Genomic DNA, 13,986 nt, shown 5'->3' with positions numbered 1-13,986 from the left:
ACTAGACTTATCCCACCTTCTCTGATTAGGGAAAAAATTCTTCACTTAGCTCACCAAGGGCATCAAGGGATATCTAAGACAAAGGAGAGAATACGGTTACATTTCTGTTGGTCAGGTATAGATATTCTTGTGGATCGAATGATACCCGATTGTGTTGAATGTAACTCATCTGACAGGGTCTGTAAGACAAGAACACAACCAATGGTTATTAGAGAAATGCCGGTACGTTGTTGGCAAGATGTAGCCTTAGACATTCTGGGGCCAATTTCTTGTGGTAATGGGCAACGGTATGTGTTAGTCTTGATTGATATGTTCTCGCGATGGCCAGAGATAAAAATCACACAGAACATTGAGACCAAGGATGTAGTCAAATTTTTACAAGATGTTTTTGGTAGGGAAGGGTTCCCCGAAGCAATCCTTACAGATAATGGGGTACAGCTCGTATCAAAAGAGATGGAGGATTTCCTGGCCAATAAAGGTATTAAGCACAAGCGTTGTTCATTTTACCATCCGGAATGTAACGGAACGGTGGAGAGGTTCAACCGTGTACTTAAGGAATCTATTCAGGTTTCTAAAGATCAGGGGTCAGATTGGAAAAATAATCTGATGGAAAGAGTAATGGTGTATAGAGTTACACCACATTCCACCACAGGGGAGATTCCTTTTGTGCTTTTCCGAGGTTGCACACCGAACACTTACATATTTCAAACTTGGATGAGGAATCTAGGGATGGAAACAGAGAATCATAACAGGGGCCTAGGTTTGTTGAAGCAGGAGATCAAGTCCAAGCTTAGGAAGAGGAACTTTGATAACAGACATGCAGTTGCTCATACTAAAGTGTGTATTGGAGATCGGGTGAGAATTCGTCTTCCACTTAGATCTTCAGGCGCAAAGTTCTCTTCTCCTTTTTATGTCACAAAACTCTTTCGTAATGCTGTTAAACTAAATGATGGAAGGATTTGGAATTTGAATCGAGTTGCTTCATTTTCAGGTTCTGCTTCGAAAGACAAGAGTAGGAACAATGGCGTTAGTTCTGCTGGGAAGACTTTAGCAAATAACAATTCAACCGATAAGGATGTTCATGCTGAGTCTGATATTCCTGTCAGGAAAAGTGCACGTTTGACCTGTGCTCCTGCAGCTCTTAGTGACTATATTTTAAAATAAAAATTTTGTGTTTCAGGGGAAGGTGTGTGGTATCCTTCGTTGTGTTGTGCCATCCCTGTGTATGTGTGACTTGCTGATTATGTTATCCTTGGAATGTTATGATGTAGTTATGTTGATATTCTAATTGGGGCCAGTACTGAGTCAGTTACTGCCTGCCTGTGTCTCCTGTGGATGAGATCCTTTCTACTTGAGATATTAATAAAGAAACCTTATCATCATCCTGCATTTCCTGATTTACTGCTTCTTCAAATATATGAATTGAGGTAAACTGTTTTTATGGACTTTAGAATAGTGGGACGCTGTATCCTTGGACAGTTGTATGTGCAGAGCTAAAAGAAAGACTATTACTGACCGTGAGAAATATAAACACAGAGATATTTAAAAAAATACAAACCTTTCTCTCTACGCTCTTCCCACAAGGTTCAATTCATACAAAATGTCTTTAGCTTGTGTTACTAAATAATCGTTACCAACTACCTACATACAATCTAATTATGTAAGGACCATTAAAGCCTCTACCCTGTTTCATCACTTTTAGGAGCAACTTCATTATGTAATGGACACAGTGGTAACAGAACCCACAAACGTTATTTTGAAACAATATTCTTACAATTTGAGATTCCGGCAATTACTGTGAGGCAAGTCCACTAACCGGACACTAGCCAGTGATTTATGATCGATCCTTAATAAAAGTCTGCAGCGGTCCTGATGTGCAAAGACATTTTGCTGTCGGAAAACCTGCGATCTGCAAAATCACAGGGTTTACAGCAACAGCAACAAAGTCACGATATTGCATAAAACGGTTAGAAAAGCATAAATTGCTATTTGGAAGGGACGTTTTTAGGCTTCCTATTCAAAATAGTGATTTATTTTGGTATGTATCAATGTTTTGCAATCTTAATCCAGTTGCAAAATATTGAAAATCACCTCTGGAACCCTTCCTCTTTGGGGAGTAAAGATGGTACAGGGAACCACTGCCAACATTAAAATTAATTAAAAAAATAAATAGAATCTTATCCTTTTAAATGCAGCTCTTTTTCCATTAAGGAAAAAGACTGTCCTGTTAAACAGACGCTCTCCTTTATTTAAATGTGATTACAGCTATGATGACCTGCTAAACACAGAAGGCCACCATTCCTGTGATGATGTAGATTTGTAGGAGTATACAGGTTTCTGTATCAATAACCAATAAACACATGTAACATATGGCTTTATGTGTATAAACTGCATTAACAATTGAACCAAATTTCCCACAATGGACAGAAGTAGGTTTATGAATGTGTTTAAGTCATGCAACATTTTCTGTGTATAACGCCACCTTAGACTGATGCCATCTCTATCACTCACTCCTGTTTCCCTCCCTGCATACATCCTCTCCTCACAGGCTCCGTAGAGCAGTCAAGCTAATGACAATGTTTTATTTCTATTGCAGGGGTTGCTTTGCTGGTGCTGAATCTTCTAAGGTGCAGATGTAGAATTGCAACAAGTATCGATGTTTTCCTTTCCTTCACTTGCTGTATTCATTCGCCGTAAATCTTACGGTTGAATGTTGCATATTTGTTTAAACATCTCCAAATTACTTTAGCATAGAGGGTGTTGAATAATTTCGCTGGAAATGGGATGGCGCTTATGTGTTAAGGTAATTATGTGTATTATTCTTGTGTTCTGATTTGCTAAAGAAATTATACTTTTGCTCACAATATGATGAATGTGCTTAATTGCTAATATTCTATGCAAATATTGTGCAAAAAAACCCTCTTGATTTTGGAAGTGGGCCACAAGACTTTCCTATTTTACTAGGGATGTTGTCCGATTTCCACTCAATTTTGCTGCTCACTTGGACTGAAAATATTTTTCTGATTTTGCCTTCTCTGTTTAAGTAGGCATTTTGAAAGGCTGCATGGCATTAATTATGTACCAGATAACACTGTATTTTTTTAATAAAACAAATGTATCACTGATCTAGGACTCTGGTACTGAGTGGTTCCTATTACTTTTAAAATTCTTTTACCCTGCTAGCCTGTTGATAGGGGAGGTGCTCACCGATCTGTGGGAGAACCGTCTCAGGTGAATCCAAAATTCTGCAACTGGCAGGGTGGGCTTTGAACAAGGGCACACTGGTGTAATATCAGGAGAATTCCATTAGCATACTCTCACTGATTGACAGAAACGACAACTTGGGTCAAGCCCACCTTCAACAGCCAGTCATCAAGATAGGGGAAGACTGGCACCCCTGATCTCCGCAGTTGAGCTGCAACCACCACCATCACCTTGATGAACACTCGAGGGGCGCTAGCAAAACCAAAAGGGAGCACTGCACACTGAAAGTGCTTGTGGCTCACTGTGAATCGCAGGTAACACCTGTGGGCAGGCAGGATGGAAATGTGGAAATCTGCATCCAGTCTACCAGGCCCAGGAAAGACAGGACTTGAACGAGAGTGAGCATGTAGTATTTCTCCTTTCTGAGGAAGAAATTGAAAGGGTGCAGGTCGGGATAGGACAAAGACCTCCATTCTTCTTGGGCACCAGAAACTAGTGGGAATAACACCACAACCCACTTCTGACGCCAGCATTCTCTCTCTGGCCCCCTTGGTCAAGAGAGCCATCACTTTCTGGTGGCGAAGGGATAGGTGGTCCTGAATCAGCCTGTAATAAGTAGGTGGCATGGAGGGATGGATAGTCTCGAAGGGGACGATCTGGAAAACTCCCTGGTCCGATATTACAGACCATCAGCTGTGCAGGTGATGGAGGATCCTGCCCTCCACTGGGTGCCCATGATGGTAAGAGGGCAGACAATATGGGTTTGGAGGCTGTGGCTGCCAGGGAGTGGTGGACTGGCCCGACCTCTATATTCCCGATCCACGGGGTCTGCAAGAACCGCGTCCTCAGCCATGCAGAGGCTGGGAAGCTTGCTGCCACGGTGGCTGGGTGGGTATAGATGTGGATGGAAGCCCCTTCCACAAAAGGAGCAAAAGGTGGATAGGAAGGGGGGGGTGCAAGAGGCCATGGAAAGGCCCAAGGACCTGCCCGTAGCCCTGCTGTCCTTAAAGCGCTAAATCTGCTTAGTTTCCAAAGCGATGAAAGCCATCAAAGGGCATGTCCATAAGTGATATTTGAACATCCCCAGAAAAGCCGGTAGTCCTCAGCTAGGCAAGGCGCCGTAGGGCCACCATCCACAAAACCGCTCTTTCCAGTGAGTCAGTGCTATCCAGTCCACATCGAATGGCAAACTTAGCTGCATCCCGTCCGTCTGCAACAGTCTGGGAGAGCATGACCCAGGCCTCCTCCAAAACCGCTGGCAGCACCTGGGTTTCAGTCAGAGTCAGTCAAACCCCCTCATGCTTCGTGTAAGAGTCAGAGATATAAATGGGGAAGGCTGCACTGAGAGCATATGGCTTGGGATTTTCTCCGGCGAAGAGTGACATGGCACTATCGCACCATTCCGGATCCATCTGTGGATCCCTCGGGCCCTGACTGGCGCCGGAGCCGGAGCCACCAGCCTGGAAACGTGTTGGAGAGAATGAGCTACCCAAATATAAGGTGCACAGCCTCTTAAAAAGTCATTCAATTGGGCGAGGGTCATTCCAACCTTTGGAAACTTGAGGTGGCGATGATTCGGCCCAGACCCTGGCTCAACCGCGAAGCCAGGCCTCGAGTGATGATCCCTTGGCCACCGGACAAGGTGAAGTCGAAGGACACTACAACTACTACTTCTTGTTCTTGTGAACGGAATGTACCAGAGAGACCTGATGACTTTGAATCCAACGAGGATTTCGTACTCCACTACCACTCCCAGGACCTTCCTCTCAACCGGTATTTGGATTGTCACACATCGAGGCGCCAGGAGCTTGGGAGATTGCTCCCTCAAGGCCTTTGGGAGCATGGTGCGGCAATTGGATCAAGCCTTCGGGTCGTGGTTGAGGCCCCAGAGGCACACAAGGTGCAGGTCTGTCACTGACATCGAGTGGTGACAGGCGCCACAACAACTGAAGCTGGAGTTATTTGATGACATTTCTGACACCAGGAGGAAAAAAAGCTCATAACACCTCAACAAAACATCGAAAACATTTAGGCAAAAATTGACCAAGGGGTAGCTCTTCCAGGATCTGCGCTGACTGGTGCAGAAAGAAAAGAACTGACATTGTGCAGGGGTGGCGCCTATATAGGTATCACACATGGCACTTCCAGCGCCGTCACTGCCGACGCCATTGGCGTGCAGGAGGTACTGCTCAAGAAAAATTTCCGGATCCAGTGTGACGCATGAGGATAATTCTAAAGAAAGGAATCTGCAACTAAAAGTCTGTGTCAGATAGCCTGGACGACCAGGATCTCTGTGGTGGGGTGTTGGGTGTGGAAATCTGGGTTCCCCGTGGCGGGCAGTGGTGGCAGGCAATTGTCCTGTGCACAGGAGCCCTGTGCAGGGCTTGGCCCATGTCCCAAGCAGGACACCTGTGAGGGCATTATTAAATGGGAGGAGAGGTTCTGTGGGGCGACTGCTAGCTGAAGCACCTCTGTTATCACATTTGTTTTAGAGGCCACACGCTCAGCGTAAGGTCAAGGAACTCGGCCTAACTCCTCACCACCAAGGTAAAAGAAGCCCCTTCCTCTACAGCCACACCAGGAGGAGAGACCAAGGCAGTGTTTGGGAGGGTGTTCAAACCGCTGGCATCTGCCAGTTCCTCGTACCAGTTATCTTTGGGCTCTTTCAAGAGGGTAGTGTAGCTATAGAGATCCACGCATCCCTCCCAATAGTAGTCCCCAAAGGGCCCAACGAAGAAAGTAGACCTTGGCTCAAACTCAGAAGGTCTGGTTACAGCCAGCGTAAGAGTCAACATCAGGCGACAACAGTGCAGCTCTGTATCAGAGTTGGGTAAAAATATGGTGTTGGCGGTGCCGTGAATGACATCACTAAGACCAGCTCCAGGGAAGGCCACAGTCTTGCAACCAGAGCCAGACCGGACCCAGGAACTAATCCAAGGGGTCTCACTGGTGCAGAGGGCAGACCAGTTGGGGCACCTGCCGAACCTGTGGGGCCCAAAGGCTCTCCAGAAGATCATCCCAAATATGAGGGGCATTGTCTTATAAAATTCTTTTAAATGGGCGAGGGAGCACTCCAGCTCTAGGAAGTTTTGAGAGGCACTGACAGGACCCAGGCTCAGGCTTTGTGGCTGACGCACAGGAGCGGGACCTAGCACGATGGTGACGTTCCAGAGCTTCATCCGAAGTCTTTGACCGGCACAGGTACTCTGAAGTTAAAGAGCACTCCAACTTCTTTGATTTCTTTTTCTCTGATGATTTCTTCAAGCGTGATGACAAGTGACGGGAACAGATCCGCAAACAGGTCAGCCCCTTTTGCGTGACTGGAGTGCTGGAATGGACTGGCTCCAGGCGATCAGGAGCTTCAGAGAATACTCTTTATTTGCCTTAGGATTCATGGCAAGGAAGAGGAAAACGAAGTGGGGGTCTGTCCCACACATGTCTGTGTCAGGAACCGGGTTTAAACCATGTTTTAGAAAAAGAAATTAGGGTTTAGGGAACATCACAGAGCAAAAAGTATAAAAATGGTCAACAAAACGTCCTAAAAGTAGCCATAAAAACGGACTGAGGTAGCTCTGTTCGAATCTGTGCTAAAGCCACGGAGAGAAAAGATCTGATGACAGCGCACTGGGGTGGCGCCTATATAGGAACTGCGTGCATTACATCCAGCGTGAATCCCATCGAGGGTACCTACCAGCGTCCAGACATACAGCTCATGATTTTCTGGATCCAGTCTGCTGCATTGGGAATATTATAAGGTAAGGAATCTGTGGCTAGAAGTCTCTATCAGATTGGTTCTTTTCCATTCGTTGAAAGTGTGCATTCTGTAACCACTTTTTGTAAATCTAAATTTCGTACGTCAGGCCTAATGCTGAAATGACTACATATAAGCAGACAAGCAATTTCCATTACTGCATACCTACTTCTTTTCATTCAATGACCTACAAAGACTAAGCTGCATTCACGTTCATCAGACTTTTGTAATAGGACTACTCCAAACCTCAATGATGACTGCCTCCTCACTCAAACATTTAAGCTAAGTGCTGAGTTAATACATATTCAAATGCAGTTTTTTGATGTTCTCAGTCCATAGAAGTTTCTTTAAGGGTTCCATGATCATGCAGAAGTTCTTCACAAATGTGCTAAAAGATTGACAAAGACTTGCCACAGATAACACTTGTTCTTTAGAATCCTCAGTAGGTGCACCCTAAAAGCATCTACGGAATCCCATGCAACAGTTCCTTTTACAGAAATCATTCCAAAGTAGTCTTCTTTGGGTTGACAAAACACACATTTTCACTCCTTCCAGCACAGAGATCACTGTGTTGATCTTGGAAGGTAGAGGGCTGTCAACAACAACCCAAGTGTTCAATGCTCTCCAGCATGCTCCAATGCTCTCCAGCATTGGAAGCAGGCCTCACAAACATGCCATTCCCTTTTTTCCTCCACTGGAACTATGGACAAAACACACTTGGAAGATGCAAGTTAATTTACACTGTCCCTAAACACATCTTCAAGCATGTGATGCACGTCTTTCCTAACAAATATGGATACATCGGCTCATTTTCTGTTGAACACATTTGTGTCATTCTTTAGAAAAACTGCATAGACACACTTATAATTTATTTGCTTAACCCTTCAGGAAAAGTTTCAGAAAATATTTGCACTCAAACCTATATCATTTACAAGCAAAACATTGCTTTGTGGTAACACAATTCCAAATGATATTTAGTGCCGATCATACCACCCTCCCTTTCCAAGCAGGTTTCCTTTTCCAAATCACTTCAGTTAATAATAGTATATGAAATCAATTAGGAGACCCTTAACTACTACAACCACCACACAAGGCTGTTCAAAAGGTTTAATTATCAGTAAACATTTTTCCAAAAATATCTTTGTTAATTACAGTACAGGGCAAACTGAAGTGTCATCATAACCCTCAGTGAGGGGCCTATATCTAAATATAACAGAGGAGGATATCCGTTGTCTTCTTCCATTATACCATTAACACATCTGACCATTAATACCATCTGCCTAAATACTAGCAAATCATCATTACATTTATTAGGCTACCTTTTATTGAAGTCACCTATTCTAACCTGCAAACTGTTTTTCCATCTCTGCAAGTTTTGGGGAAATGCCCTCTTCACCACATATTTCGTACTAGTTGCCTAAAGCAGGAATTCCCTTAAACTAAAGGATACTATATAAAATCCACTACCACAAAGGTAAAACATTAACCCTGGTTCCTCTTTTTTCGTATTAGATTCTAGACTTTGGGTTTCACTGCTTGCATTAAACACTCCACCAGTATTCTTTTCTTCATTTACTGCTTTCACCTATACAATGAATTGCTCAATTGTCTTTTAATTAATAGTAAGCAGTTATCCAAATACCTATAGATGTTCCTAAACTTCCCTGCTATTGGTATTTATCATTAACAAAAATGTTAAAGCTCAGACTCCGTAATAAGGCAGTGCATGTGTGGTGTGCTTAAAACACCCATCAGCCCCCCTCGTAAACCAGTGTGTCCTGCAGAAGTATTGAATGGAACAGTGCTTCACAATTGTTTATACATGTGTATCGCAGTTGAAGTGTGACAAGAGGTGAGCAAAATGCCAAACTCCAGGGCTGTACAGAGGCGATGTACCAAGTAGAAAATGTATATCTTTTGATAATCAGACAAGTACGATGCCCCAGATATATAGGATTTTAAAATACATCCTCAGAGAAGGACACTTAATTGCTCATTATAGCACCACACTGCAACACACATTGATATTTAAGCTTATGTGCAAACAAAACAGAGGCCCAACTGAAAGCAAGGTCTGGACTGTTGTGAAAGTATAGCAAGGGATACATTGTGACATGCTCCTCTGCCACATCAGCCGTAATCATTGAAAAACTTACTGTGCACGGCTGGACCTTAGGGACTCTACCTGTGCAGGTAGGTCATAAAATGAAAAAGGAGCAGTCATGGGAAAAGATGTCAGCACCACCTCAATTACTCTCAAATCATTGCTACCCAACCAGGATGGTCAAACAGCCTCAGTCCTGTATCAAGGACTCCACATGCTAGATTACCATTCCTCATCACTAGTTTTAAATTGGGAAGATGGCTTCCCTATCTTGTGAGAATAACTTGTGCAGAGTTCCAATAATAATCCATGCAGAGAGCTCCCAACATTTGGAAAAATTGACATTCTGAAGCCATCACTTCAACCATTAAACAATTTGAAACTCTACGCTTAGAAAGATGCAATGACAAAAAGAAGGAACCTATGGACCATTACCATTTAAGGGTGCAACAAAGGGCAAAGGGCCAGCACAGAGAAGACCGGACCAAAGTATAACCTACATAAAAAGCTTAAGGGTCTACAACTGAATGATATAAAAGGCAATAAAACAATGTGAAGGTAGAATGTTGCACACAGGAACACTGTTGGTAATAAGTGTTATCACCTATTAAGCTTAAAACACGCCCTTACCCATGGGTCAAATCAAACCAATTAGTAGTAAGGTACGACTTTCAGACTTAGGCAGTTCAGTGACTACAAAAAGGGAGTCACTGAACTGGCACAATCTACTGACTGGATTCTGGATAAAATATGATACATGCACTTACACCAACAGAAACATTTTCAAAAACCTTTGAATGGTTCTCAATAAGTAAATGGGTTTAATTTTCCAACACTGTTTTTAGACACACATTGGATATGACTGGAAATTTGCATACTTACATGTAAACCATATTTGTGTCCAGGTCAACACAGACAACGTCTTGAGGAGGATCATAAAGGTCAAAATATCTTGAATCAACACCCACAATAAATGGAATTGGAGCACTAAGCACGTCTGCCAAAGACAGGGGACACAGTGGGATGTATGGACACTGCCACTGGAAAGGAAAGATCATCTGAAAAGGAAATTATATCCATAATTTAGTAAGAATTCTTATACCCTCAGTGTGCCCAAAAAACACTTATACACAACCTGCCACAGCAATGCCCTTAAGAAAGAAGTACCATTTGTTTTAAAGAAATAGGTGAACTGCAAGGGTGGGAGAGAGAATAAGCTTGGACTGTGATTAGGAATAATCAGGCTCAGTGTAATTATTAGCAATAAATGATGAGATCTTTAAAAATGTGTCCATGTGCTTGCCACAGTCTTATTCATAGAGGTATGTAAACCGGTAGCATGACTTTGGGCATCCATGTACAATACATGTAAGCATGCAGTACACATGCATCACATTCATGGAAGTACTGAAGGTTGACAGGTCAGAAACAACTGCCTAGGTAGTTGGTGGAAGCAAAAAACTGAGAAAGAAAACTTTCAACATGAGAAGATTATGTTGAAATAAAAAGAAATCCACAAAACTTCCATCCAAACATTCAACAGTGTACCCAACAACATGCAGTGTAATATAGTCTAAATATGCTGATTAGCACACCACAACGCAAAGAACTTTAATCGTAACTCCAGAGGCATTAAGCGCACCAGTTGACAGATGAGTGCCATAACCAAGATTGAATACAGTCAAAGAGTAGAAGAACATAATGTAGTCATCAATGATACGTGAAGTGAACAGATACAAACTATAAACATCTTTGTCCGATATGTTGTAGCATTTGGAAAGGTATGAAACATCACAGAGTACTTCAGCAACATTCTCAGAGTCAATTGCCTAATTGTTTCACTTGTAGGGGGGACGAAGTTCTACGAACCATTCTGAAAAAAAATCAAAACCCTAAGAGACACACACCAAAACTATTCATGATCGTCTGACAGAGCCATCTCCATTCAGAAAAAAGACATCATTATGAACTGAAAATAGGCTCAAGGAACCAAACACCAAGTATACTGGGAGACAACTCACCCAAGTATCACGATATAACATTAGAAAACCCCTGCATGAGACTTCAAACTTGCAGGACACAGAAGCATGTCCTGAAACGCAAGCCATACAAACAAAATCTCATCAATAGAGACCACAGACTGGAAAGAAAAGGGACAGCATTTATCAGACCAGAAAACTCAAGGCAGCCAAAATTAGCCAACTAGCAACCTAAGAGGACGCTTCTCGCTGCCAGACTCTACTGGCTGAGTTCTGGGACCTCCAACCAGCCAGGTTTTGTCCTATTGATATTTGGGGTCCACTTGTAACCTACCTCTTAAGCCAGGAACCGCAGCGCCCTGCGACCTCTCCCGCACTCACCACCAGCGGTGGCCGCCGTTGTAGGTCCATGAGCTGTCTCCCCGCTCCTCCCGTCCCCCGCCCCCATACGCCCCCTGACATATTGAAGGCACTCTTTGATGTATATTTCACTCCCTCGGTGCTTACAGGCTACTGTTCTCAAACTATGTTCCGACTGGGCCTCAAGTTTCTGATTGCCTTTACTGTATTGCATTGTCATGCTGTGCTTCATTCATTGCAATGGTGGAATCATGAAATTGTGCTATGCAACTTTTTCTAAATAAAGGTTTTTTTTTAAAAAAAACAAAAAACTAGCAACCTGAGAGTAACTGAATCAGAGTCCCTTTCATCTATAGTGTCTAGCATGTTGAGTTGTGTTGAGGAACAAATATTTCTAACAGTTCATAGAGAAATATAAACCTGCACCCAAAACAAAAATGAAACAACTGGCACTGTAACCTTGGTTAATTTTTGAGGCAATATAAGCAGCAGTAAAGCAAGTTTTTAATGTCATCAGGCAAGACAAGACACACAGAAGTAGCTAGTTCAAAAGACGTAAGCACACAAACTGTATATCATATCACATGACTTCATCCTGGGGATATTTGGCATGCCAACAAGACCTCTGCATTGCTCAGTTACTGCATATACACATAAGGCAATGCCTTAATCTAAAACATATACCAAAGGATGATTGTGTGATAGACCCCTCTGGTACAGAAGACCTTCAACGACTACATACAATACCACAATCCAAACCTCAACTTCACTCTAATTAGCGAGGCATGTGGGTTCGCCCATACTGAACACCATGAAGTCAGGGAGGCCAGTTTAACAGAATCCTTTGCGAACTCCATTTCAAACTCCTGATGTAAAATGTTAAGTGAAGCATGAGGGTGGGAAGCCCAGCAGTCGCCTAAGCACTCTATTTTGTTTCAACTGGAGTAGGCTTATTTTGGAAAATCCGCGGATCCCTGCACATAGGTAAGTACCAGAAGACTCTTCCTCTTATAAACTTCCAAAAAGAGACAACTGTTTTTCCCCCAATATACTTAGCAAGGTTAAAAATGAAGCCTACTGAGCCTATGAAATTCTGCCTAACTTTAGCTAAACCAAGGGCCTAAGTACCCCAGGCGCACATAACTACTTTCAAAGATGAGAATTTCGCCGTCTGAGCAACCGGCTGACCATGCATGAAAATTCTCTGTATCTGGTCATTTCTGGGCTTGAAGACCACAATAGTATTCAATTGATTTGTAGCCAGCCCTAGGGTCCCCATAAAAGATAAAAATTCTTGGAACTGCACATTAAGACCATTTGGGGTTCTACATAATAGAACAGCATTGTATGCATATAACAACAAGCATTTACAATGCAATAGGTCTCGCATTCACACAAGACCTATTTCAGTGCCACTCAGTACTACATTAACTGGACAACCCCGTCTTGAAGACGATCCCTAGTCAAGAGGATCGAAACGCCGTCGACACCACAGCGCAATTTTAGGCGTATTTCTTCCAAATGGCTCACGAAAAAATGGAAAATAATGAATACAATTGATGTAAATTGTTATTCTTTGAGCCACCACTGTACATTATTTACACCATTGTTCACTTTGCACCGTCCACGCTGTTCACTCTGATCACTTGCGTCGTCACCTATATTCACTTGTATATATTGCTACGCACCAAGTGCCTTCGGGTTGTCACATGATTCTTTCTATACAGTGCTGCTTCAGCTGTATACCCTAATGTTACTTTGTATGATATATTTGGTGAATAACAACCCAAAGAAAAACCAATTGAGTCACCTTTTTTCTTGTTCCTGTAATGCTTTCAGCATACATGCATAACTGTCTTTGAATTGATACCTGTTGGGATATTGTCTCTTGTCCCCAGGACTGTGGAAAGCCCACTTTTCAGACTGCATTAAAGGCATTACAAAGGAGGGGGCCCATAGATCTGGGGCTAATTTATAGAGATCCATAGGGACTCCATCCAGGCCAGGGGCTTTATTAGGTGGACTCTAATTGTTCCAAATTATCACTACATGAAAATTCCAAGGCTAGTGGATATAGCACCTACTCCTCTTCATATTGAAAGTCAGCTCTCATCTATAAACATTCTTGAAATGATCAACCTAGGCTTCAGGCTGATGGTGGAGACAACAGAGTTGGGCTTGGGACACAGATCTAATCTCGTTTGCCTCAGCCCAAAAAAGCCCTAGTATCCTTCAGCCTACAAGTTCTAATCAGATTGCCCCAGAATTTGTTTTGCAGTTTCTTGTTCCTAGTATGTATAACTGCCTTATACTCTGTTCTGCATCTACGTATTTTGTGCAGATCTTTGGGTATCTCCTTTAAGGCTTCACAAAGTAGTGAAGATGCCTTCCTACAGGGTTGGTGAAACCACTTGGTCTCTAGGGGTCCGGGTCTGCAAGGCTTCAGTAACATTATGTTTACCTCCTGATTCAGCAGAGTGAATGAGTTTGCCCTCTCCCTATATTCGGCTGAGATGGTAAGGCATTGAGTTGCCAGGGGCAGATGATTCTAACACAACCTACCCAGGAGGGTATGCATGTCAGTGTTT

General features: G+C 43.0%; 1 protein-coding gene across 2 annotated transcripts in view; it reads right to left on the bottom strand.

Annotated features, from left to right (window-relative positions):
• Window positions 1–13,986, bottom strand: part of DENND4C (DENN domain containing 4C) — a 1,503,495-nt gene that overhangs the window by 985,006 nt on the left and 504,503 nt on the right. For both annotated transcript variants that reach the window (XM_086951990.1, XM_086951991.1), the window contains exon 11: window positions 9,942–10,117. In XM_086951990.1, the coding sequence (XP_086808116.1) occupies window positions 9,942–10,117 (176 nt within the window). The remainder of the gene's footprint in view (window positions 1–9,941; window positions 10,118–13,986) is intronic.

The sequence above is a fragment of the Lissotriton vulgaris genome, unplaced genomic scaffold (genome assembly GCF_964263255.1).
Source record: "Lissotriton vulgaris unplaced genomic scaffold, aLisVul1.2 SCAFFOLD_247, whole genome shotgun sequence".
NCBI classification, from domain to species: Eukaryota; Metazoa; Chordata; class Amphibia; order Caudata; family Salamandridae; genus Lissotriton; species Lissotriton vulgaris.
This window is presented reverse-complemented; position numbering and strand designations above follow the sequence as displayed.